This window comes from Haliotis asinina, chromosome 15 (genome assembly GCF_037392515.1).
Source record: "Haliotis asinina isolate JCU_RB_2024 chromosome 15, JCU_Hal_asi_v2, whole genome shotgun sequence".
In the NCBI taxonomy this organism is placed as follows: Eukaryota; Metazoa; Mollusca; class Gastropoda; order Lepetellida; family Haliotidae; genus Haliotis; species Haliotis asinina.
Window position 1 is genome coordinate 38,312,349 of NC_090294.1, and position 27,277 is coordinate 38,339,625.

The 27,277-nt window shown below is 39.5% G+C and overlaps 1 protein-coding gene across 2 annotated transcripts; it reads right to left on the minus strand.

Annotated features, from left to right (window-relative positions):
• Positions 1 to 681: 681 nt before the first annotated feature.
• Positions 682 to 25,836, minus strand: LOC137265684 (uncharacterized). Of its 2 annotated transcripts, none has more exons than XM_067801113.1 (4): positions 25,489 to 25,836; positions 9,361 to 9,507; positions 3,209 to 3,289; positions 682 to 2,257 (listed from the first exon to the last, which is right to left on the minus strand). In XM_067801113.1, the coding sequence occupies exons 1-4, from the start codon at positions 25,537 to 25,539 to the stop codon at positions 1,790 to 1,792; spliced, it is 747 nt and encodes a 248-aa protein (XP_067657214.1). In that variant the 5' UTR covers positions 25,540 to 25,836; the 3' UTR covers positions 682 to 1,789. The 2 variants fall into 2 exon arrangements, with proteins under 2 accessions (XP_067657214.1, XP_067657216.1); XM_067801115.1 differs by lacking the exon at positions 25,489 to 25,836 and adding an exon at positions 20,328 to 20,656.
• Positions 25,837 to 27,277: the final 1,441 nt, after the last annotated feature.

Below are 27,277 nucleotides of genomic sequence, written 5' to 3' on the forward strand. Positions count from 1 at the left end.
CTTTACAGAAGACTGGTAAAAGTCTTCGAGAGATCTTGCTATACCAACACATGGAGCAGCTTATTTCACTTCCATCGGCGAATTTGTAGCGGAAGTAACCCCCCAAAGAAGGTACCAAGTGAAATACTCTCACGTGAAGAGGCATAGCGCCATATAGCCGGAATATTCTTAGTGTGGCGTAAAACTAAACTCACTCACTCACTCACTCACTCGAGAGGCATATCTGTTGTGCATACAAACACAACAGAGGACACCAGGCCCCGAACATAGGTCACCAGAATCGTATGCGTGTTGCCATGGATCAGCCGGTTGGTCTTTGATAGTTGGTGGTTGATTGTAACCCGACGGGCGTTTGCATAATTATACAGGGTCACAAAGACAAACACGTCTTCACCAATATATGTATAAATACGACTTTCGCATAAATACGTTAGAAAGCCTTTTGTTCATACCAGCAAACCTTTAGTAGATGAGAACATTTATAAACATAATCTGAATTCATTTTGTTCACCTACAGCCGGATTTTTTCATGTAAGAAATTTTAAAAGAGGTAGGCTTTGAGAATCATTTTCTTAATCGACAGGAATACTGGTAAAACTGTCAGCTCATGGCGGCTGTACACGCAAGAATATATTCTGTAATTTGTTGGATCAAATCGTCAAAGAACAGCCTACACAGTACTGAGGCATGATATCATTCTTCTATTTTATTAAGATGTCTTGTGTTTTCTCAGTAGGTCATTTATGACGTGCTACGAAAACATATCAAAAGACAACAAATAATAATTGTGAAAATTATTTCATTAGGTAAACAATATCTTATGCTGATGTGTGCATTTCAATATATCACAGAAAATATTAAATTATGAACAATATAAACGGTGTAATACTGGCTTTTATAATACTTCAACGAGTTTCTATATTCGTCTTTGAATGTGTATTCGATAAAGTGAACCAATACACGATGCACATACACAAAACCCTAAACGTTGAGCCTTTGCCGACATGTCAGCCAACCCTCTGAAAAGAAACTGATTTCAAAGAAGTAATATTTCCTGATGCTGAAGTTTCACCTTAAATAAGACGAAGAGATGAAGTGCTTAATGTTATCTTCAGGTTGTGTGATCAACAATACTACAATAAACTACATCGAAATTACATGAATGAATGAAACTATATTTCCATTCCAGAAAAAATATAAATGTCATTTTCCAAAGTTACAGGCATTAGTGGCCAGAAATTATACGATGGAGATTTGTTTGTTCCTTGTCGAAAAAAGATCAGCTCGAAATAACTCATCAGACAGGCAGAGATGCACATGTGTGTATTAGAAAACAGTTGCAGCGAAATATTACGAAATGTGATCTTATCAACCCGAAATCGAAAGAACCCGAAAAGCATATAGACATATAGCAATGGCCTACATGACCGTTCCAAGGGAAAATATCAGAATATTTCCAGTGTGTACAGCGAACTCGAAATTGTACACTTCAGTTAATCATTATATCTTATTAACGTGCACATCTCAAACACTAGGCAGGACTAAGAGATTCATGTCTTACTTTACTGACAATCCAAGACTCCCCAGTCCCATGCGCATGCGCATATAAAAGAAAATAAATCGGACAAGGAAATTAATCTGATTAAACTTGATTCTGTGACAAATGTGGCTTGTTTTATTATATTTCATTGCAAAGGCGTAATTAATGAATTGTCATCGAAACGCGTTATACAACTATTGAGACTTTTCAACTTTTAAAAACAATTATTTACACACAAATACACAAGGACTATATCTGAGACCGTCTATGGCTGGGAGGCCTAGGGTCTTTGAAGGCGGCTCCAAACCGATTAAAAGTATTGTTCACAAAAGGTTCGCTCTTTCTCTCATAAGGTGGGTAAACTCGTTTCAGAGCATTATTTGAATATCTCCATGGATTGTGTTCTAGGAAGGGTTCTTGTGTCACTGCAAGATCGTGAAGAGGTGTTCTATAGGGAACTTCCGGTGCCTTGAACCAGCAGGGCGTTGATGTTTCCAGCTTAATCTTTCCTTCCTGGGGTTCTTTATAAGCCTTTGGGAATCTCCGGTGCACTGGAGGCTCGTTGGTCGGTTTGCCGAGAAACGAAGCTGTGTATAAGCTGTTCTGATCAACTTGAATCGGGTGCATCGTTTGGTGGGAGAGAAAGCTATTGTTGGTTTCATGAAGACGGTGATCAATGTTGACAAGACGTCTCCCAAGAAGCCGTGTTTCGCGACCCTTAATAAACAAATAAATAAATGAATAATAATAATACATTTGGATGAGTGAGTGTGGTTTTATGCCGCTTTTAGCAATAATACAGCAATATCATGGCGGGTGGCATTGTACTCATGCATGTGGGGAATCGAATCTGGGTCTTCAGCGTGAATAGCAAAGGCTTTAACCATAAGGTTACCCCAGTGACCCTCCCACTGCTCCGTATAACAGATTAGACCAGAAAGCAAGATAGCAATAGGTTGGGTCAAACGATTTGATCTGGCTTTTTATCTCGACCAGGAAACAGGTTTGTGATCCTTGAGCACTCCTTTGACGTCATATAGTGTCTTTGTTCGCTTTCTGGACAAACAATAGAATTGGCCACTTAGTCACGTGGTACAAGGTAATTTGTCATTGGTCACTGGACCAGGACTTTTGACAGCGAAGAGCGAGACTGGAAAAATATAGCCTACATCTGGTATGATCTGTACTCTCCCGCATAATTACTAAGTCAAAAATGTTCCATACCTGCTGTGCAACAAAGAAAATCCCATTAACCTTTAGCAATTTAAACTTGTTTCTTTCGTTTCAGTGCCGATTTCATTAACAACTTTTTATAATATTGATTCGAAAAAATGTGAAATTTATTGCAAAACGAACTCAAAGTTTCATTTATAAACAGATTTGTGACAATTGATCATTGAGCTCCATGCTGTGGCTAATTTGGCCGTGTAACTGGTATTTCCACGTCGTATGCTTTAAACATATTCATATCACAGCGAGGAACCAGATTGGTATACAAGCAGTATATTGCTCATATGAACACCAGAATACTCACGTCGTATGCTTTAAACACATTCATATCACAGCGAGGAACCAGATTGGTATACAAGCAGTATATTGCTCATATGAACACCAGAATACTCACGTCGTATGAACAATGAACTGATATCGGAACAAATTCGAACTTACATTCCCGAGGTACACTCCGTGGTCCTGAAAGGCGTTTCTGTTGTCATGGTTACTGAACCGGTTTGACTTCTTGTAATTCACCTGCCAAAACAAAAAACCACAATGGAGTCAGTTTGACAAACGAACCGTATCCGAACAAATTAGGAGTTGACAATGGAACCTCGGGTGCCAACGCCGCGAGATGAATGGCCTTAAAGTGATGCGTGCGCATTACAGAGAGAACTAGCGTAACATCAGACGCCCTTCCTAGTAAGACCTCGTTATTCTGAAACCCTTAGATACAAAACTCCGAGTTTCAGTCACTTGACTGTTATGTAGGGTACAAAAATGTTGTTGTTGATTTGTGGTTTTGGGGTGGTTTTTTTTCCTTTTTTTTTTGTTTTGTTTTTGAAAGCTTAAGTTCAGCTATTTCTTCAAACAAAGTGTTCATTATGTGGCCAGCATTAACAGGTCAGATAAACCAATTTTTATTCTTTAGAAGATGGGCCGTGACCTCTTTTTTCCATTATGGATAGCATATGAACCATTTTTCATATAAAACGGAATCCACTTTTGTTGGGATTGTGAAAATACTGGGATTTCACCGACCACCGTGGCAATGAAGTTGATCTGACAGAAGTGAAAAGATGAACTGACTAAAACGAAGCCATGTTCGAAGTCAAACAAAAACACAAACAATGCAAATGATTGTCCTAGTGGTCATGGTGATAAAATGTTGTAAAATAACAACACACCACGGATTTATCAGTTATGCACACAGTTTAAAGTTACAATTCTTTCATATTTTAGTATCCATAACGCACGAAAATAAAATAAAACACGTATATATATATTTAGATACGGAATTTAGATCTTTACACCACTGTCTTTTCAACTCTCTTCCCTTCACTCTCATAGCTGGGTTCTCATAACCGTGTCTGTACGATGGTGGTGATGGTGGTGGTGGTGATGATGATGATGATGATGATGATGATGATGATAATTTAATTGTGATGGTAATTTAAGAGCATTCACTCCAGCTATTTATTCAAGCGAAGAAACCTAATGGGTTTGAACTTCATAAATTCCCATAATTACTCCATCCGGAGACCCAGCGTTATTTAACACTTTCTTAAATAACAAAAGGCTTCAGCAAAAGCCATTAGCAGAGCACTTGCCTTCACAACATCCCCAAAACCGATACCCCACTTAAAGACCACTCTTTCTAAAGCTTTAACCCAATCAACTTGTTCACAAGGAATTTAAATTTTCGCTCCCCGTACAATGTACTTGAAATAACGCGTATTTATCACGCCAAACAGTATCCACAGAAACTGACTCAGTTTATGTGTTTGTAAAAAAATATAGATGTTAACATGTTAATTTGGTATTTTACACTTGCTTTTGATAGTTTTTTTTTTTAAAAAAAGAAGACAAAAACAAAAACATTAAAAAAAACCCAAAACACACACACATTTAATCGACGGAGTGAAATTCGTGCCAATGTTGGTTTATAATGGGTGTTTATCATGAAGGACAATGGACATATTTTAATCTTAAATGTCATTGTAAATGTAAAGTATTGGTGTCAAGGTTTTAATATCCCGAACTAACAAATGAGCCGAACAAACAAAGGGTTTCCGTTTCTAACGTCAGAGGCAACAATGGGTTTAGTATTAATGGCTTGTCACGGACTCTGGTGCATTCAATCAAAACAATAAGGAGCGGTATTATTAAAAAACTAAATTCTAAAAAGTGGATATACAAAAGAGCTGAGTGTCAGTGTTTAGTAAAATGAATAATACAGATATGAAACCAAATGTTACTGACGAAACAAATTTGTAGACCGGAATGCGTCCATTTCTGAACGCCCGTCACTGTTTAAATATCTCCTGCTCCTTAACATTCATTTTTCTAAGGTCCAATTATTTTTGTTGTTGTTGTTGTTGTTTGTGGATCTTTTGGACCACGTGGGACACAAAATAGATGCAATAACAACACACGTCAGCTCATCTAAAAGTATTTAACACACACGTTCTCTCCCTAATTCTCTCTCTCACACACACGCACACATACATTCTCTCTACCCCTCTCAAACACATCCTCTCCCTCTCTCTCAAAGAAACAAACACATAATCTCAAACACACAAATAGGCTTACTCTCTTTCTCTCGAAATACAGTTTCGAATACAGTTACTCTCTCAAATACACACACTCTCCTCTTTCAAACACACACATACAAACACTCTCTCTTTCAACACACAAATACTTTCGATCTATCTCTCATACATAACACTAATTATGTGCTTGGGTCTTACATATGTGGGCCAGGACCATTTTGTGTACCAGTGCGTTGATAATACAATAATACACTGCTTGACCATGGTCATAATACAGTGAAGTGACGCCCCGAACGTGTATAACAAGTGGGGCTTACACTGGATCAAAGCGTCACGATTCTCATCATAACATTTATATAAACGTGTTTGAGATGACACTGATAAAAAAAGGACCATGTTGCGAGTAATCCCGCCTTCTGTCAGGGGATTAGTTGAGGCAGACGCCGGGTTCGCGAGCTACCACTTCGACACACGTAACAACAGCCCCGACTGCTGGTGCTAGATGCCGCATTGTTTGAGAGAAAAAGGAGAGGGACATTCCAGCGCACTGACGCGTTCTGGTTAAATAACTTCTTCAGAGGCGTATTGCCGTCACGGTCTGGCGAACTTTGGTCCAGATACTGTAACTCTTGCAACAAGGAGATGTCGTCTTTCTCTTGTCAGGGCAGTAACAGTGTAAACTGCTGGCAAAAGATGTATACTCTTATTTACGTTTCACCCTCGTTACCCGTGCTGTAAGAGAATACCGGGGCTGGTCAAATACAGAAGAATGCAATACGAAGGCTGGTCAAAAAGTTCTAAGCCTACATAACTTCTAGACTGGTGACACCAACTAATCTTAGGAGTGCTGTTGGACAGTGTTCTTCATCAGCATTTATAGTTATTTCACCCAAATAGACCAACTAATTCGAAAGCAACAAGTCCTTGAAGCGTACTGAGTACGACGTGAGAGATGAGGGCTGATTTTACGTCACAATGCTTCGTCTCACACTTCTCGATTGGCAAAGTCTGCTGTACAGCACTGTAGCTTCAAAGAATTTCCTCATCCTCCATATTCACCTGACCTGGCCCCAAGCGACCTTCACCTATATCCAGAACTGAAGGAACATCCCCGTGGAAAAAACTATTCCTGTAATGACGAGCTCAAATCTGCTGTACTCGTGTGTATGTATACCCAAGTATGCTTCAAGGACCTGTTGCCTTCGAACTACCTGTACTTGATCTATTTGAGTAAAATAACATGGAGATGCTGACGAAGAACACTGTCCAACAACACTCCTAAGACTAGTTGGTGTCACCAGTCTAGAAGTTATGTAGGCTTAGAACATTTTGACCAACCCTCGTAGTATTAGCAATAAGGACATAAATTTTTTTACAACTTACCGTAATTCTTAAACAACTTATTTACAACCTCTTGTAGCCTCTATACTTAAGCGAATGTACAGAGGAAAAATATCTCAACCGCAGTGCCTATACGTTCATATTTTTATCGTAAGATTCATTTTAATATGATGATAATCTAATATTTTGATAACGTAATATGTACCTACTGCATTTTTACAATCATATTTGTATTTCATGTATGGATTGTTCAATATGTAAACATGAGACTCATTGGCCCGTTTTAACACACTATTAATTTCATCATGTTTTAAGATTGTATGTACCTGTAGAGTTGTCAAATGTGACATATAATTAAGATTTCATCTTCTTCTTCTTCTCATATGTAACGTTGTCTGAATGTATATAAGGATGATTGTAAGCAATACTTTTTCGTTGGCGTTGGCGTTGGCGTTGGCGTTGGCGTTGGCGTTGGCGTTGGCGTATAATTTATACGGGTATCGTGACTGCAATTTGGATCTAATCACAGCTGGATTTGGGACTTTTATTTTGCAGTATTTCTACACCTTTTGATAGCATTTATAATTGTTGAGGTCAAATCATGCGTAAGCTTACTTGTGTCAAGAAAGCTTTGATGAGTGAGTGAGTGAGTTTAATTTTACGCCGCTTTAGCTATATTCCAGCTACATCATGGCCGCGGACACCAGAAATGGGCTTCACGCATTGTACCCATGTCGGGAATCGAACCTGGGGCTTCGACGTGAGGGGCGAACACTATAACCATTACGTTTACCCACCGTCCCCAGTTTTGATAAACAATCATCATCTACTAAACTGTTATACATAACATGTTATGCATGAGGGGCTTAAGAGGATAGAGTGGGAGTATTATTGGCCCAAATGTGTGTTGAAATAATTACTCCACACATGGATGTCGCTTTCTGATTGGCTTAGCGCTATTCTATTATTTCCAATGTACCCCGCTTACGGGAGATGTATTATTTTCAATGTACACCGTTGGGAATTTCGAACTCTTCTGGTGCTTCATGGCAGTACTTCTTTGTCTCGAAAAACATTGAATCATGCATGAAGCACGGAAATTACCGATGGTTTGCAGTCTAAGTAAACTTAGTCTCAGTGTATTTCGTTTCACTCCACCACCGAGTCTAACAAAACCTCGTAGAAGGTCGCGTCATGTAACCTTTGAGCTACTTAGAACCGTCCAATCAAACGCGAGACGGTTAAATAGATTGAACCAATCAAACAACGGCCACCATTTAGGGATCGGTGGGACTTTCAAAATATTCAGGTTACCGACACCGAGCTCTCCACAAACAAAAATCCGCATAAAACACAATTATTTGACCAGCTGTATATACGCTTTGGGGGTTCTGTTGACATGGTTACCATTAGCCAATATTTCCGCCAAATGACATCCTTGAATATTGCCAAAAACACTATTTTCAGCGACTGTTTACTCACCGTTGTCATGGTTGTAACGTGCGTCGTGTGCATCACCCGGATGGGATCGTACACTAAATAGCACTCGGAATCGCTCGGGTATGAACCTTTTCGAGACAAAAAGTTCAAAACGTATGTGCGAATGTCCACTTTCGCGATTTGGTAAGTTGTGTTCTGATTGGTCAATTTCAAATGTTACCTGATGCTACCTCCCATAAGGTTTTGTTAGACTCAGTGATTGAGTGTAACGAAAAGTACTGAGGATAAGTTTACTTAGACTGCGATGTTTTTGCGATTGAAAATCGATGGAAGGGAGATAACTCTAAATACATTTACCTTGTGCAATGGCGATTCGCCTTGCATTCGACAGAAGTGCTTCAAACAGTTTAAAATTAAAATTCAGGTGTTCGGTAAGATAAATACATTGTTCACTGGTCCCTCGGGGGCCATGGGCTGATGTGCCCTCGAGGTTTGTTTATGTTGACCAGTGACCAGTGGAGCTCGTGACCAGTGGACAACTTATATAGTGCCCCGATAAGGATATAGGTATATCTAGTCTAGACATGGTGACTGACAGGACTGTCTGATGTAGCTGGAATATTGCTGGTTGCGGCATCTCACAACATTCAGTCGGTAACTCTAGTGTATAACCACACTCAACCTGTATACAAGGGGCGACGAACAAAGATCATGCATTAACAGCTTCCTAACCCGTGCCACTTTTTTATCGATTTTTTCTTCCGATGACCCCAGGTGAATTTAATGTTCTCGGTATGGACCGGAAGTTATTATCTTTGCTGAATGCATCCCTTAATACTTCGTCTCTATTTCCAGACTTTCATTTTCAGTTACAATCTCAAGGTTTGCAGACAGACGACAGGAATTCCAAGGCATCGATTCAATAGAGCATTGATAATTTCGTATCTTACCAAAACGTTTAAATGCAGTACTGACTGTATATTGACAAAGTCTCTTATTATCCAGTTGCGTGAAATGAATTTGAGAGCATGACTTCCGCTTAGACCTGGATTGATCGCAAACTAGCTGTCTTTCCCGGGAATGCGGGATGTCATATTTGCTTAAAGCTTTTTGGGTTTTTCCCCCAAAGTTCTTGTTATCCCGGGCTGAATGCTAAACATTTGCCCCGGATAAGCGGAAGTCGTCTGGTCCCACCCATTCTTGCTGAAATATTGTGTAATAATTCGTTGAAAAGGTCAGCGCAAATAGACAGAAAACCAGGTTACAACTCACATCTTTCTTCACGTTGAATGGAGGAGGCGGGGGTTGTGGTATGAATTCGTTGTCCTCCATGAACGGCCCGGCAAGCATGGCCCCTGTGCTTGTTGCCGCAGTTCTCTGCATGTCCGCCACACTTCGCTCCAGGCCGCGATGGCGATACTGCGACAGACAAAGGCACTTTGATTGAAGGCAACAACATAAGGTGCATTCATATTTATATGGAAGATCAATCTGTGAGGATCTATTGTTTTGTACGACGGCGGTCTGTTTGTTTGTTTTTGTTGGGTGTTTCTTATTTGTTAAATGCCACATTCAGCGATTTTAATTTTCCAACCAGTTGACGACAGTCTGTAAACAATCGAGTCTTGACCAGACTATCCACTGACTATGCTTGTCGACTAACGGGATCGGGTGGTCAGGCTCACTGGCTTGGTTGACACATGTCATCGGTTCCCAATTGCGCAGATCGATGTTCATGCTGTTGATGACTGGATTGTCTGGTCCAGACTCGATTATTTACAGACCGCCGCCATATAGTTGGAATATTGCTGAATGCAGCGTGAAACTAACCTCACTCACTCACTCACTCTTCAAGACTTAGTTTCTTAATATTTTACGAACGCTTCCAGCTAATGCTCATTACGGCTTGTTTGTCAGACTGATTCTTTAGCGCCAGCCGCTACACTAAGCGCTAGCGCAGCACACCCGTGGAACCAGGCCGGTTGTTTTACTTGTTGCTCATTTTTTAATAAATGTCGACACAGTCTTGTTTAATATGAGAATAAAACGAGTTCGTAAATGCTCAACTTTCATTTAGTAATGCTACTCTTATGTTCGCCCATAACGCCCCACTAGAGGCCTGTGAGGGTGCCTTTCATGTCTCACGAGTATATAGGACATAAGATGAAGGATGAGAGTTAATAAATACTAGAGGCCTGTGAGGGTGCCTTTCGTGTCTCACGAGTATATAGGACATAAGATGAAGGATGAGAGTTAATAAATACTAGAGGCCTGTGAGGGTGCCTTTCGTGTCTCACGAGTATATAGGACATAAGATGAAGGATGAGAGTTAATAAATACTAGAGGCCTGTGAGAGTGCCTTTCATGTCTCACGAGTATATAGGACATAAGATGAAGGATGAGAGTTAATAAATACTAGAGGCCTGTGAGGGTGCCTTTCGTGTCTCACGAGTATATAGGACATAAGATGAAGGATGAGAGTTAATAAATACTAGAGGCCTGTGAGGGTGTCTTTCATGCCGCACGAGTATATAGGACATAAGATGAAGACTGAGAGTTAATAAATACTAGAGGCCTGTGAGAGTGCCTTTCATGTCTCACGGGTATATAGGACATAAGATGAAGGATGAGAGTTAATAAATACTAGAGGCCTGTGAGGGTGCCTTTCATGTCTCACGAGTATATAGGACATAAGATGAAGGATGAGAGTTAATAAATACTAGAGGCCTGTGAGGGTGCCTTTCATGCCTCACGAGTATATAGGACATAAGATGAAGGCTGAGAGTTAATAAATACGCTGGCTGTGTGTCTGTCGGTTGTAAAAGTAAAGTAAAAGTAAAAGTACAGACTCGTGTCAGTTATATTGAATTATCGATATCTTGAATACATAGGGGGTTTGTTTTAAAAAAAAAAAAAAAAGGCGAAAGCGAATTGTGACTGGTACGCGCAATGTCCCAGCGTAAACACTTGATTGAATACTGCTAGACACATAGATGATCCTGTGCACTAAACGCATTTGTGACAGATAACCTGTTTCCCTCTTGTTTCAAGTGGATCGTTCTGTGGGGCGTTCCCAAGTATGCAAATTGGGGTCATTTGCTAGGTCGTGGATCATCTTATATGTGTTTACCAGTAAAAAGCCAGCCAAGGGAGGTAATAAAATCATCGGCCGTAGATGCATCAAGGGTATAGTGGAGTTTTATCGGAAGGTATACCCTGGAGATTTCGAGGATAATTATATTGGGCCACTTCTTAATTTGCCGTTGCTTATTTATCGAAGGACAACAACTTAATCAACGTATGTACAGTGCCGAGAGCCTCTTTAACATGGCGGCCTATGGGATTGTACATTGTGGAACCGTACGTAGGTTGATGAATGTGATGTCATTAGTTAAATAGTGGTCAGAAAATTGAATTGAAATCATGTGCGCAGAGCAGAGATGATTTCACATTTGCCTGTCAGATTTTACAAAGATCCGTCCTAAACTTTCATGAAAATTGTTCATTCTACACTGAAATAACATGGAACCTTCAGTGCTCTTGTCAAGAAAAAGGCATCAACAGTGTAGGACTGTTAGGACTACGATGGCAGATTAACTATGGACAAATAAAAAAAAATGTGTGAGTGAGTTTAGTTTCATGCCGCTTTTAGCAGTATTCCAGCAATATCACGGCGGGGGACACCGGAAAATGGGCTTCACACATTGCACACATGTGGAGAATCGAACCCGGGTCGTCGGCGTGACAAGCGAACACTTTAATCACTAGGCTACCCCACCGCCCCCTGACAAAAAAATTGGCTTTGTATAAAGATAGGAAATTTTAAGTGTTTTTAAAACTTTCTTTTAGTGTAGTCTGATATCGAGTAACCAACAGCTGAGGTAAGCCGACTGTACTAGACGCCATCATCAAACCCTGTATTCATACTATCATCCACATGTTGTCACGATCAGACAAACAAATCGGCGTCATAAGCTGTATGAATGTTGAAAGTAAAACATGATTCAGTTTATGAAGGGGGATAACATCATGCGGAAGTTCGATTCTCCAGATGGGTACAATATGTGAAACCCATATATGGTTTCTATATGTGGTGATATTGTTGGAATATAGTTCATAGCGACGTAAAGCTATACTCACTGGCTCAGTAAACAACTGTGTCGTATACTAGTCTCCGAGTAAAGAGGGATACTTTCGTCATGGCGACTGATTTGACAATCGTTGTCTGAATAAACATTCAAGTCGAAAAGCCAGCTATCCTGTAGATATGACATTTCTCGAACGATGTAATTGTCTTTACTTAGCATACGCTTATCCTAGCAATTGGCATTGTATTGTAAACCGGAAGTCAGCCATCCCGATTCCGCTGTACAATACCGTCCCTCGTTACTTAGTATTATTCATTTACGACTTTATCCAAATTGATACACATTAGATAACCTTGGATACACACGCCGTATTCCGGGGACGAAATAAGGATGGAGTTACACGTGAGATTATAGGGGAGGTGGAGGTAGCCTTCGGGTTAAAGCGTTCGCTCGTCACGCCGAAGACCGAAGCGGCGAATAACCCAACCCACTCATCATGTCTACGAAATGAACTTATCATACAGAAATATACAGCTCCTAAAAGAATTTCATAACATGAATATAACAAGAAGAACGCCTTCAGGGTAAAGCGTTCGCTCATCACGCCGAAGACCCGGGTTCGATTCCCAGCATGGGTACAATGAGTGAAGCCCATTTATGGTGTCGCCCGCGGTGATACTGCTCTAATATTGCTAAAAGCGGCGAATAACCCAACTCACTCACCAAGTCTACAGAAATAAACAGCTCCAAAAGGAATTTCATAACATGCATATAACAACAAGAACGCAGAGACTTCATTAGTTTTCGTACACAGCAGTAATGTAGACTTGACATGTTGTGGGCTACCATTAGTCCAGCTGCATGGTTAGACAAGAGCACATGTACTAACATCATGCATTAACCTGGTACTCAGAGCCTTTTTTATATAGCTGGATGTGCAAACATATATTATATACCACGAGCCGTCGACTCCATGAAATAACCTACCGGGATATGTACACGGAGCCCATGGCAACAGGAATATGTACATATACTGACGGACAAAAGAAAGCACATACTTGGTTCTTTGGGAATATCTTCACAGTAGGTGGGGGTGTTTGGGGAACACGTATGCAGTGGTTGTTAATTGTAAGTCACATTCAGAACGCTTTGATTTAATATTTAGTATTTTTTTTAAATTCACAGTTATTTTTATCTTATTTTCACCTACAAAGGTTGTATTATTTCCAAAGCAATCGTACACAAGTCTCATCCGCTTTGTACCTTTCCTTAAAGAAAGCAATGGTTGCCAAGCCGTCGTTCCTGGTTCCGAATGTCGTGGTTCGAACCCAGATTCGCAGTCATTATAAGCCATGGTGTAACAGTTCAATACACATTCAATGTGTTTTCGTCAAGGTTGTAAAAATTTAAGACAAGAATTCATTCCGCGAATAATCAGCTGACCAATCGATCGGACAACCCAGCGTTTCTCGCACACCTGGCTGTCCCTTTCTCTGCACTCCCCACTGGTAACAAATAGTTAACTGTGTCAATATTTTAATGATAGATTATTTAACAACCTTTTCATTTTTAGGACATAAATTCTGCAGAAACATCATAGAGTCGGTATGATGTTTTCATTATCATCAGAGCATTTTATGTTTATTAGTTCTTTAAGTTAGATTTCAATTCATCGGTCCGCTTTTGAGCCAAACTGACTATACCATGGATCTTATTTCACAATCGTCTTAAATCCGATCTTCGTTACCACTAAACCATGAACAGAAGAATTCTTATTATCAATAACATCTTTGCATAATTTACATGTATACCTACTCACGGAACATCGATTTATACGCAGGATCGATTTCATAAATACGTGATTTCGTCGTTGTCTAAACGAAAATAAAGTGCAAGTAGAAACCATTAAGGAAACATACATACCTAACATCAAACGTAAGCTTCTCCCTCGCAGTCAGTCTCTAATGGTTTTAATCAATATCTTGACAATGGCTGCTTACTCTGTAACTAGGCATGTAAAGGTTACACCTTTTTTTGTAGGTCGATAAATATTTCAGCATTTACTTGAGCTCACGGTCCGGTAATCCAGGTATCGTATGCTTAGACTGTTCGATAAATACACCGTTTTATTGGGAAGATATCCATGTCAGATAGCTTAAGTCCGTGCCGCGCATGTAGATGTTTAATCAATAAACATCGCTGCATATTAGGTTGTGTGATTAAAGATATATTGATAAGTGGCATCGAGGACATGAAGTGGAATGAATGAATGTTGTTTAATGCCGTTGAGTTTATCATATCGGGGTGTGAGTAATTCAATCTGGGCCAGACAAACCCGTGATTGGAACTCATGACAGCTGCTGAACCTAAACATTATTCTGCCTCTGAATCACGTCGGGACTTTCGTATAGCGAAAACATCCTGGTTCCCAGGCCTCTCATTAATATTCAGAGGCCCGGGAACCGGAATGTGGGGAACATGCATTTAGATGTAATGACCTCATAGGAAGCCTCTACACTCTATAGAATAATATGTACGATTTTAAGGTATGAGCCTTGCATTGTTTAATTGTTGTTGACCAAATGCAGCAGTTTAAAATAGTGTGGAACCTGTATATTACGGACTGGCCAGGACCGACTATTTTGTCCGGATTATAAAGCAGTCCGGACTAGACAACGTTTGTCCGTTATCGTAGACACTACCATGATGAGTTACCGGATAGTACTGCAGATAAGCCGAATTTTCTCACAGCAAGTCGACTGCCAGGACTGTTTTAATCCACAATGCGCAATATAGTGACACCGGATTATAAAGGAAGCTTTAATGATAAATAAAGAACAGTTTTGCCGGGACTCTGACAGTAGTGTGGATATAGAGAAAATCGGTTTCACAAAGAGAAAACAAAGAGGTTTGACAGATTCCACTGTACCAAATTCACGGAGTGCCAGTACCATACGTGCCCTGATGTCAGTACCATACACGTGTCTGCTACTGACATGCTTTGGAGAAAGTCTTGAAGCAGGTCTTAAACGTTTAACACAATATATCCACACTCATTGATAAAGTGCAGATAAACGTAATCAGAGCGAACAGGGATTCCAATCCACGATCACAGGTTCCTGCACGTCTAAGGGAGGTAATTATGGCGCCAAAGATAACTGGGAACCATCTTATCTGTTCTAATGATTAATGACTGCTATAATTATAATAAGTACGTCAAGATAAAATAGACCCACCATGCCAATATTACGCCCATAATCAACACACAGTTTTACTAAACGTAGTATTAATCAATCAGGCTTTTCACTCTTACAGACTACGTTTCGGACATCGTCGCCAGTGAGCGAGCGAGTTTAACGCCGCTCTCAGCAATAATCCAGCTATATGGCGGCTGTCTATAAATACTCGTGTCTGGACCAGGCAATCCAGTGATCATCAGCAAGAGCATCGATCTGCGCAATTGGGAACCGATGACATGTGTCATCCAAGTCAACGAGTCTGACCACCCGATCCCATTAGTCGCCTAGTACGACAAGCATAGTTGCCTTTTATGGCACGCATGGGTTGCTGAAGACATATACTACCCCGGATCTTCACGGGTTTCGTCTCCAGGGACAGTGGTTTCACCTGAACCCTACATGTCCAACTGAAATTGGTACTTTATTAACTAGTTTCCCGATGATATCGCTGGAATATCGCTAAAATCAGCGTAAATCCACACACACCTGCTCACCATTAACTTTATTTGTTGTTGAACGTAGCGCTCAACATTCTACCTATCCAGTAATCAATAGCATGATCAGCCTTATCTAGTTTCAATTGTTCATTTGCCGAGCACTAGACAACACAGTGCCCAAGTGGTCATTGCGTTAATTTGCATAAAAACATCTATCCATAATATATCCATACTTTAGCCATGAAACCGTGTCGATTTTTTCAATTTGGCACTCATGCTGTACGAGCTGCACTACCCAAAAGAAGTTAAGGGTGACTTCCATCGCCACAATTAATCTGTCATTGAATGAATTAAAGAATGAGTGTTCCTTAACTAATCTGAGCAGTATATATGTCAGCTGTCTGCTTGTGTGGGTTTATAGACAAATCAGACAACACCAATACTCTATCGTTGTCAGGTATTATGACGTTAACGGAAATACCCGAGCGATCCGGAATGCACAAACAGAGACATGTTAATACCTCGTAATGCAAGGTGATCCATTTCAAAATGTCTAATAACAGCCCGTTCATGCACACCATCGTCACAACTGATGTTTACCATTTCCACGAGTAAATAATACTCTTAAGCATTTGCAACAGCTATTAACCATTCAATTCCAAACAAATCTCTGCTCGATCTGTTTAGCAAATTTCCAGTGTTACACATACAGCTTTTCTCTGGTCCTTCTGAAACTGCTCAAAGCTGACAAAGGTTATCGCTCTAAATGCTCTTTCTACTCCATACACACGAAACCCGATACATAAATCCATTTGTAACAAAGGTCGGCCATAAACTAAAACGTAGGCGATAGACTTTCTTACCTGTGAGTCCTTCAAACTTCAATGTACAAATTTCAACCAAAGCAATTACCTCCCTTTGGTTGTCATATATAACAGTGCATATCAATATACGTTATGTGATTTATTCGAGTCGGAATTGAATCGCTTGAGGGAATACACCTGCGGTTGTTGAACGAACTCAATCCTAAAATCTGTTTGTCTGTTGGGATCATAAATCACTCTTTCGACAGCCGTAACGATAAGTTACCATTTGTACTCGACATTTCCAATAAATATTGAGCCGAATACAGTCAGTGAATGTCAACATGAAATGTAACCGATGTTGTATAAGGACTATGTATTGAGGACCAGTTCCAACCCGGACATTGACGAGCAGGACTGACCGTGAATCAAACCTTGAACCCAATTTGATGCACATACACACGTATGAATATTGCATCTTTGTCATTGCATAAATCACATAATAATCATTATATAAACAGATATTCAAATATTGTTTCGGTAAAATCTTCCTCCAAAATAGAACGAATTTAAAATAGATCTTGATCGAGACCTGCTTCAAATCGATTTAAAATAATGAGTACAACATGGGCTTTTAGAAAAGGTAAGATCGAAACGACCGCCATTGTTTGAGTATTTTACATTACGCTGTGGCCATTTCCAGTTATTTAAAAGTGTGAGCAATTTTGACAAACAACAATTCAATGTCGGGAACCTGGTGATGCCGAGCAATAAAGTAGGTCCTATTCTTATTCACAATAAAAAGGTCGCCAGTGTTTGCATTTTGTAATCCTTTTTCTCTGAATCCCAGTGTCGGTGCTGGTAAAAAAAACCCGGCAATCCACAGTTCGGCTACATGCATGTTGTAGGGTTGGTTGTGTACAACACTGTATGTTGTAGGGTTGACTGTGTACAACACTGTATGTTGTAGGGTTTATTGTGTACAACACATACACATAGTAAGTCTTCCGGTACTGTAAAGTTTATACCTGTAGGTCAAGAGGAGGACTTGAGGCGTTGTCTTGACTCCCACAGTTACGACCTTAAGTGTCGTAAATCATTTCATCTATCAATGAATGGGGGAGCTTAGTTTCAGCAATATTTCAGCAATATCACGGCGGGGGACACCGGGAAATGGACTTCACACACTGTACTCATGTAGGAAATCAAACCAGGGTCTTCGGCGTGACGAGCAAACGATATAACCACTCGGCTATCACACAGTCCCATTTCATTCATCACAGAGGGGATAACTGTATTTCTGAAGGCGAATCTTTGATTCGAGCTTATGATAATCAGATGCCGACACGACTAAGGGAGGCAACTCTTCAGAAGGAAGTGTGACGAAAACGAACGTTATGGTACATAAATCAAACGCAAAAGTTCAGTGAGGGGACGCGAACATTTTTGTCAAAGAACGCAAAAATATTTCCAGGAATTTAATGAGGGAGGGCTATGCTATTTAGTGATGATTGGTGAGAGGTTTAGTACTGTCCTGACAAGACTAGAAACATAAACTCTCGTGAACCGGAATTCGAAAACAAGATGGTGTATCTGTAAAATCCACGGGACGTAACTCGTCACTGTCTCTTAACTGTGACCCCAGTCACTGGTGTATGTACATATGTGCAAAAGGGATGCCACATTTATGTCTGATAGACGCTAAAAAGTCAAGTGACGAAGTCAGCGGATTCCGGTTATCGTAACAGAAGCATATGGCACACTGCAAAGCCCTCAGTTGACCACAACGATATTTGATACTTAATGTCTTATCTTGATCTGTTTCTATCATGAATATCAGAAGTGCACTATCCAAGGGGTGTATCGAATATATCAGCGATACTCTATCCGAAAGATGTAAGGATATATCGATATATCGGAAGTGCATTATCCAACAGATATTCAGAATATATCGGAAGTGCATTGTCCAATAGACGCGACTATGCTTGTCGTAAGAGGCGACTAACGGGATCGGGTGGTCAGGATCGCTGACTTGGTTGACACGTCATCGGTTCCCAATGGCACAGATCGATGCTCATGTTTTTGATCACTGGATTGTCTGGTCCAGACTCGATTATTTATAGACCGTCGCCGTATAGCTGGAATATTGCTGAGTGCGGCGTAAAACTATACTCATTCACTCACTCCAATAGACATACAGGATATATCGGAAATGCATTATCCAACACACATGCAGGATATATCGGAAGTGCATTATCGCACAGATATAACGGATATATAAGAAAAACATTATCGCACAGCTATAACGGACGTAACGGAAATGCATCACCCTACATATATATGGGATATATCAGAAATGCACTATCCCAATCGTAAAGGATATATTAGAAATGCATTATAATACGGATATATCATAATTGCATTATCCAAAACATGTAAAGGATATATTCGAAATGCATCTTCCCGAACATGCACAAGAAATATCAGAAGTGCATTATCTTAAAGATAGTGACTCTCGAGACAACACGCACACGTTCCTTCCAATAAGACAGCGAATCAATCAGGGGCTTTTCTTGGCCACGGACATATTACAGGTACATGGATATTTGAACTTTAAAACACAAATAGACTTACACACGTCCTGTTTAATGATGTTTACACGTTTATAACGCTTAACTATTAGATCACGATAAACGGTTTATATCGCTTTGTTACCTGCACGTGTTCTCACCCTGCACTGCCACCCATTCCCCTCAATCCCTGTTCTTCTTTCTTCCTGTCGTGTCAGTGGCAACTTGAGGCATATGTAGTACATGTATATAAATGCATTTTGTCACGTCACTGTGGTCACATGCAGGGGTGCACGCTGTTCTAGTCACGGCACTGTTTCTATGGAAACCAGCATTAACTTTATGTTACATTCAAGACTATGTTTATGTATCTTGGAATCGATTATCCTAATCTCCACAGATATTACAACACTAAAAATGAAAATAGTAAATAATGGTGATGGTTAATTGCAAATTTGACAGTTATGGAACAAGTCTGACGTCACCTAAATTCGCCGAGTGGATGCATGACAGTATAATATAATCTGTTGTCATTTTGTAGTATTCGTTATTTAACCTCCGTAAAATGTGGGTAGGGGAAGTAAATAATAACGGGCCATAATTTGTCGTAACGTTTGATGAGGTTTACACTATGGTGACTATAGATGTCTATTGCTCTTCCGCATTAACAGTCTATAATATATTCTCATGTTTCTTCCTAATTCCGTCGCCTTAATGTGTTCTTCGTGTAAATAAACGCAACGGGTATTTGCAAAAAATGATACATTATACGCGACATCACACTTAATATTAACACATGTAGATAAATTTCAATATTAGCAATTTATTTAAATAATACATTGTGATTCACGTTGCAATAAATATTTGTCAAGTTTGATAATTTTTATCAAATTGTAAATTATCATGTTATAATATTATCATATTATGAGCAAAATATTGAAAGGAAAGTCTTGTTCCGTTATCAATAATATATTCTGCTGTATATAATCCGCTAACGTTTGTTAGAAATTCATCTGTTGTTTGAAACATTGAAGGTCACATTCCCAGTTAAACATATATAAGTACATCGGAATATTATCAGGAGAGTGTTCTAAAAACTTACCATTTTTGTTTTCCGATATCTATGAAATCCGAGGCGATTTGTGTGACATTTGTAACACTTCAGTACAGATCAGTAACAGAAACACGGGCACCCGTTGCCGGTCTCCCAGGTAAACAACGTCGGTATAGATGTGTCGTTTGATTACAGGTCTGACAGAGCGTCGAGGTAAATACAAGCATTGAGATAGTTAAATACTTCATTTACGACGAATACCCGTCGAGCATTACACGATACCCACGCCAACAAAGTGTCAATAGTCTGTCACAATGCTCGATATTTCCTTTGAGAAAAATCAATAGGACGTCAGGCCTCGATGGCTATCTATAGATCGACGCAGTCACGTGATCGACGGGATTTGGGGACGCGAAAGATATGTATTCTGATATCTAGCCGTTGTTGTCACCGTCAATACGACTTGTGACATTGTGCTGAATAAAACCTACGGTCTCTTAAAAATAAGGGTGTTAGATCGTAAGATTTTCAGTAGTGATTTCTCAATAAGATATCTTTGACCTATAGGAACACGGAACAAGTAATCTTGTAGATCTGTTAACGTTGGGTGCATTTCGCCTCGTCTTGTGTTACCAGAATAAAACACATGCAATGCTTATAAAAAAATGGACTGAATAATAATGGAATTCTTGTTATCATCTCCTGAATCAATATCCTCCCGGTTAAATATTGATTGAATTCTGTAAGGAGTGGAAAGTTATTTTCGTTCAATAGTAAAACATGGAGACGCTACCTAATAAATGTTGTCTTTACAAAATGTATTCCTTTCATTAGTATGGGTATTTCTGACTTCAACGTTAACACAGCTGCAACTATATCTTCTTCATCTACAACCCAGCACCACTGATATGAGTTAGAACCAGCCAAAACGTTTGATTCCCTATAAGGGTAATGGCTCATGTATAGCTGATTGTACGTGCGCTTCTTATACCCACTGGGTGCCACAGGGACATATCACGCACATAAATATACTTCACAGTTTTAATTTTTCGTGAAATGCCCTGTTTCTTGACACCATTTACTATTATATCAGACGAGGTTAATGTGAGTAAAATAAAGTTTCAAAATTGTATTGGCGTCATCGTAAATGTCGCCATTTTGGACACAATACGAACTCGCGATTCACACCGTTATTTGCTGTATGTTTTCACTTATGAAAAATCGGATAATCATTGGGAGTACTGAATTTCAAAAATAACATATTAATATCACTGATATTAAGTTTTCATGGAACCACTAGTGATAATTCTGAAATGTTGCCCATGAACCCAGAATCTGTTGGGATGTTTTCGAAAATACACTTACAGGAACGCTTTCGCCATATTTGATAGTGTTTACAAAATAATATTTCGTGATTCTGACCGTTATAGAGACGCCAATTACATCATGCCTTTTTCATAGCCAGCAGACATTAATGCATCAATGAATTTCCCCATACATTTTAGAATCAAATTACAAATGGTCTTTGTCACCAATACCAACTGTCTAGATAAAACGAAACGAAAGATATTGGGCGTGAAAACGAACACTGTGCCCGAAACAGAGAAGAATTCCGATTTGACACTATGTAGCACTTTCGGAAATTTTCCGACATCCAGCCGTCTGATCATTGATTACAATGGCTCAATACGTTTAGAATGCGCAGGGGAAGAGCATCGTCGCAAGAAATAACAAATTAAAAATAGATACAATGCAATGATTTGATAATTCATAAGAAACTCAAAGTTTCCGTGAAACGTGACGCCATGGCGAGACGCAAAATCACGCAAAACGATAACGATAATTATCAGCCTTTCTGGCTTCCTGTTTTTACTTCCAAAGTAAACGACAAAAACAAAAAACAGAAAGAAACCCAAACAAACAAAAACAAAAAAAAAAAGCAATAAACAGATAGTCAGACTCATTCTGATTGCTTACATTTCATATTTATGTACAAATCTAACCCCTGATATTCCATTAATCTTACATGGTATTACATTCAGGGGATCGGAAGACTGCATTGCGTGACGTTCCATGCAGTATACACTTGTCACCTACTGCCGTCATAACTTGTTCGATGAAAAAAATACAGTCTAGCTTCATATACATGTATATGTCTCTGTTCGTCATACGTGGGCGGCAAGGTAGTCTAGTGGTTAAAGCGTCCGTTCGACACGCCGAAGACCCGGATTCGATTCCCCACACGGGTACAATGTGTGAAGCCCACTTTTGGTGTCCCCCAGCCGTGATACTGCTGGAATATTGCGCTGAAAAACGATAATCACGCACTCCCTCTTCGTCATTCGAAAGCCACCTGGTGCAGGGAATCTAGTAATGTTTCACAAGCACTGCTCATCAAAGTTAAATCTACCGTTTTGTGCATGAAATAAACACGTTTCAACGACTATTCCATAATTAGCGGGCTCGAAAACACTCAAAATACAAACTTTACAGTCCAATAAAAGCTGCAGTGAATACGACAGAGAGTTTAATGGGATAAAATATTAAGCCAGATTAAAGACTAAAAACAGCATATCTGAAACTATAAAGATAGTGCTAACCTTTAAATATGAAATATATATTTATATTTATTCTCGAAGTTTCATAACAGTTTAAGGTGTTTAAAAAATTTGCCAAACATCAGACTGAATGCACAGCAGTTTCATGTGCAATACTCTATAAAACTACACACGGGGCTTTCATGTCGTGATGGGTCGGTTCTTTAAATGCTTACACCCAAGAGAGCAGGTAACTTGGTAACTTGGACCGTATCGGATCCGGTTAAGTTAATCCGGTGGGCATAGATTTAAGTCGGTGAAGGGCAAAACCTAAAATTTATCTCCAGCTTTGGCCTGTTTTAAGTCGGCAGGAAATCGTAATCAGGCGATAAGCTTATCAAAGCACTGATGATAACTAAGTAGTTTCTAAGCGCGTGGTTACGCCATGCTGTTGGACTAAAGTGGGAAAAGGATATGTTGTATCTCGATCTCCCACCCACACTTCCCTCCCAGGTCGTTTTATGAGTCGTTCCTGGTTTTACTATACGACAAGGGCAGATAACTCGACAGACACGTGAACATTGGTCGTGAGTTGTTGATTTCTTAGCCAATGTCTCTCGGGGCGAACCCAGGAAAGAAAAGAAGTGTAGGCTCTTTGGACGAGCGAGTGTACAAGACCTCAAGGAGGAGGGGGTGGATGGTTGGGGCAAGGGCGGATACAGCTTTTTGGGAAAGGTGGGGTGCACACTGTTGAGAATGGGGAAGACGGTTTGCACACGTCATTTTTCACCCGAGTTTAATACGAGTTAACAAAATTTAAGGACCAAAGGGTGGTGGTAGGGGGTGCGCTAAAAAATAAAACCGAACGCGTAACTTGAGGTTTTAAGGAAATAATTTGAGGTTTTAAGGAAATAATTTAGAGCTATTAGAATTTCGTCATATACCTCTGATTTTTCACTACAGTATGTGTATCTCCTAATTCGACCATAACCGCCTTATTAAGACTTAAAGATGCATAGAACGTTGAAATATCAGTGGTTTAGAACGTGATTGCATGCTTCTAAATGACTTCGATTAACCAATCACGATCTAGTATTTACTGAAGTGATGGTGTGTGAGTGAGTGAGTTTAGTTTTAGCAATATTCCAGCAATATCACGGCGGGGGACACCAGAAAATGGGCCTCACACATTGTACCCATGTGGTGAATCGAACCCGGGTCTTCAGCGTGACGAGCGAACGCCTTAACCAATAAGCTACCCCACCGCCCCTTTGAAGTCATGGTAGAATTACTGTTACTGCTTCCTAGTATGTTGTCATAATTGCCTCTTAAGAAATCTTGATGCTTCCATGTTGCTGAGGGCCATCACCAACACTTGCATGCCTTCAAGAGGAAACAATTCTAGTGGTAAAACGTTCCGGAAAGAGGCATACATTTTATATTAAAGCAAAGAATGGCTAAACGGTGTTAAAACTGCTGACATTAGTATTCATTTTGTTATGTTGAAAATCTTTTAAAAAATCAACCTAAACGTACAGTAAGGTTAGATTTTGTGGTTAGAGGCAACGTATGTGGATCGGTTGGTCAGTCAGTGCCGGGGAAGCTCGGAACATTATCATTGGTTTGTCTGGTTCAGATTCGACACAGACATATAGACATGCAAGCATGCACGTTTGTACACACCACCACCACCACCATCACGTCTATAACCAACGCACGCACTCTCTCTCTTTCGTGACATAGTTTATGAACCAGCTTAATTCACACGGTACATTTCAAAACCTCTTGAACGATCGCGTATTCACTTTTTCCTCAAACATTTCTCATAACCTTTTAAATATAGCTTCAAAGTATTCAGAACCTCACATCTAAGCTCCCAGGGCTTCGAGAATCAATTACAATTAATTCAAACACCAACACAAGCTATAGAAATCAACTCGCACCGAAATGATCTTGGCATTCACGCTGGTTGGGGATAATCGGCATTAGAAGATTTTACCAGAATACTGATCCTTGATGTTTGACATTAAATGCATTAATCTTGCTTGAATTCCAACTTTTCCCCCAGTACCGGAAAGCACCCATCATAGCAACGCGATGGAACGAGAACTAATGAAACTAACTAAAGGCTGCTGTGTATCGCTAGTTTTCGATATCGGTTTGAATTATATTATTTGCATGTACCGCGGACAATGCAGCAATGTTTGCAATGCCCACGCATTATCCGTTATATTTGCGTAGCTTCATAACTTGGACGTCAAGCCGTTGTTTATATCTCAAAGGAGAAATCAGTCGCAAAATCACTAGTCATGTTTATAGAAAACAAAAAGGGGGCTACACGTACTCTGTTTAAAGAGACATTTTGAAAATGTGTTAGTACAGTTTAATTTTGGGCAAGATTGCAGAATACCGGAATACTTCTGTTCCCTGTGTAAGCATTATGTTTACGTTAGGGTTAGGGTTAGGGTTAGGGTTAGAGTTTGGTTTAGGGTTTGGGTTTGGGTTAGGGTTAAGGTAACGTGACACAAGGTATTCTGTAACTCTACCCAATTTTTAATAGTTACGTTAAATTTAAATAAACTCGGTACCTTTCACGTACCTTTTTTCATGTGTGCTTTATACTCAACAGCATATATACCTTAAAGCTATGTCGTGTAAAAAGTATGACTTACCCATATTCCGTCTGTTTTTGTACACCTTGCATATTTTCTACCTTTTGCCATCGTTATCCACTGAATTAATAATTATTCCGTGAACTGAGTCAAGTTGTTGAACTCCATTGGCATACTATCAGTCGTAACGACAGCACGTACTAATCACCTTCTGGCAATGCGATAACAAACAGACCTGTGACGTCACAGACAAATGAGTTGGACTCTGCGCACTGATACAATATAAATAGTTCCATAGCAACTGCACTGATTAAGTGTTGGGAGTTATATTTTTCGATATCAAAGACTGAAATCCAGAGAAACCAGATGTGTAGCTGCTAGCAATTTAAGATGCGTCCCGCCCCAGTCATAATTGAAGGGAGGCAACTCCATCAGGGAGATGCAGCATTATACTCAGGACTGTCCTTTTATCTCCGTCTCGGCCTGAATTTTTCATTCCAATAGGGAATGATAAAACGGGATTTTTTTCTCATTAAATCTGTTGTGGTAATTAATGCCTTGATGTGTTTTAAAAACACAAAATAGAAAATACACTGTATGTTTTCACATTTCTAAAATACCATATCAACTTCAATATTCGACCAATTTCAAATAAATGGAAAGACTTCCGAGGACATGCATCTCTGCCTAATTTAGTTTAAAGATACTTCAGGATGAACTGTAAACGTATTATATATTGTGCAGGTTTTATTTTCGCGCACAATATTTTACCGAGAAAATTTATACACAGCGAATAATCCCTTCTTTCATTCGTTCCACCCATGCACGCTCGCCTCTGAGTTGTTACCATAACAAATCAATGGGAATCGTAAAATGATGACTGATAGTACCATAAAGACTCATACTTAACCCATTCAACACCGCAGGCCAGAAAACACTTATTACATTTCAAATGGCCATATAGTATCGACAGGAGTAGAATTATAAACTATTTTTCGCAATATTATTGAAAAAAGAAAACGATTCTCGGACAAATGGTTCGGGGACGGGCCCACATCAGAGTTCTCAACGAGCAAATTACAATGGTTTCGAGGAAATAATTGAACAAATCAGTTAAACTGAAGAATAAAATCAACTACAGTACTCGTAAAAGTTGTCAAACGAACATTATTACTGTTTCCATCTTTGTTGTGCAATCGTGTGATGTAATTCACGTGACATCTCGGCTTTCGCAGCTTCGAACTTCGCGCTCGGACACGATGTTTAGTGCTACAATATATGCATAAAATTTTCTTATCACAGGTCATAACCTAGTACATACGCATATGTGGTGATGGTTTGTGTTCAGGATAGCATGATTTTACCCAAAATGTGCATCTGAATCTACAGATTTTCGTTTATGAGGTCATCATCCTTGAAATAATCATCCATATTAGGGATGCAGCGATGCAGCGATGCAGCGATGCAGCGATACTGTTTCTAAGACGATACAGTTATCGATACATTCAAAACTGTATGGATATTTAGTGTTGAAAGTATCGGTATAAAATACTAGTATGTTTATTTATCGGTTACATTTTGCAATTGTATCATGTTTTATTTATGTTATGAGAGTTATGAATGATTATTTTTCATGAACAAAGATGGGAAATTTGATATTTTTAATATCTAAGAACAACAAATATTGATCTTTTCATGGACAGTTATAAAATATGAAACAATGGTGTTCAATATGTAACTAAATCTACGGCAATAATGCCGCGAAAGTATCGATTCATGAAATGAGTATCTTGATACGTATCGATTCATGAAACTTACATGTAATAAATGTACGACACCATGACATACG

Excerpts from the sequence above, each read along its gene's own strand:
- LOC137265684 (XM_067801113.1), bottom strand. The coding sequence starts at position 25,539 with ATGGCAAAAGGTAGAAAATATGCAAGGTGTACAAAAACAGACGGAATA. Across the intron at positions 9,508-25,488 it reads CAAAAACAGACGGAATATGG|TATCGCCATCGCGGCCTGGA; the intron begins GTAAGTCATACT and ends TGTCTGTCGCAG. Across the intron at positions 3,290-9,360 it reads CATTCAACGTGAAGAAAGAT|GTGAATTACAAGAAGTCAAA; the intron begins GTGAGTTGTAAC and ends TTGTTTTGGCAG.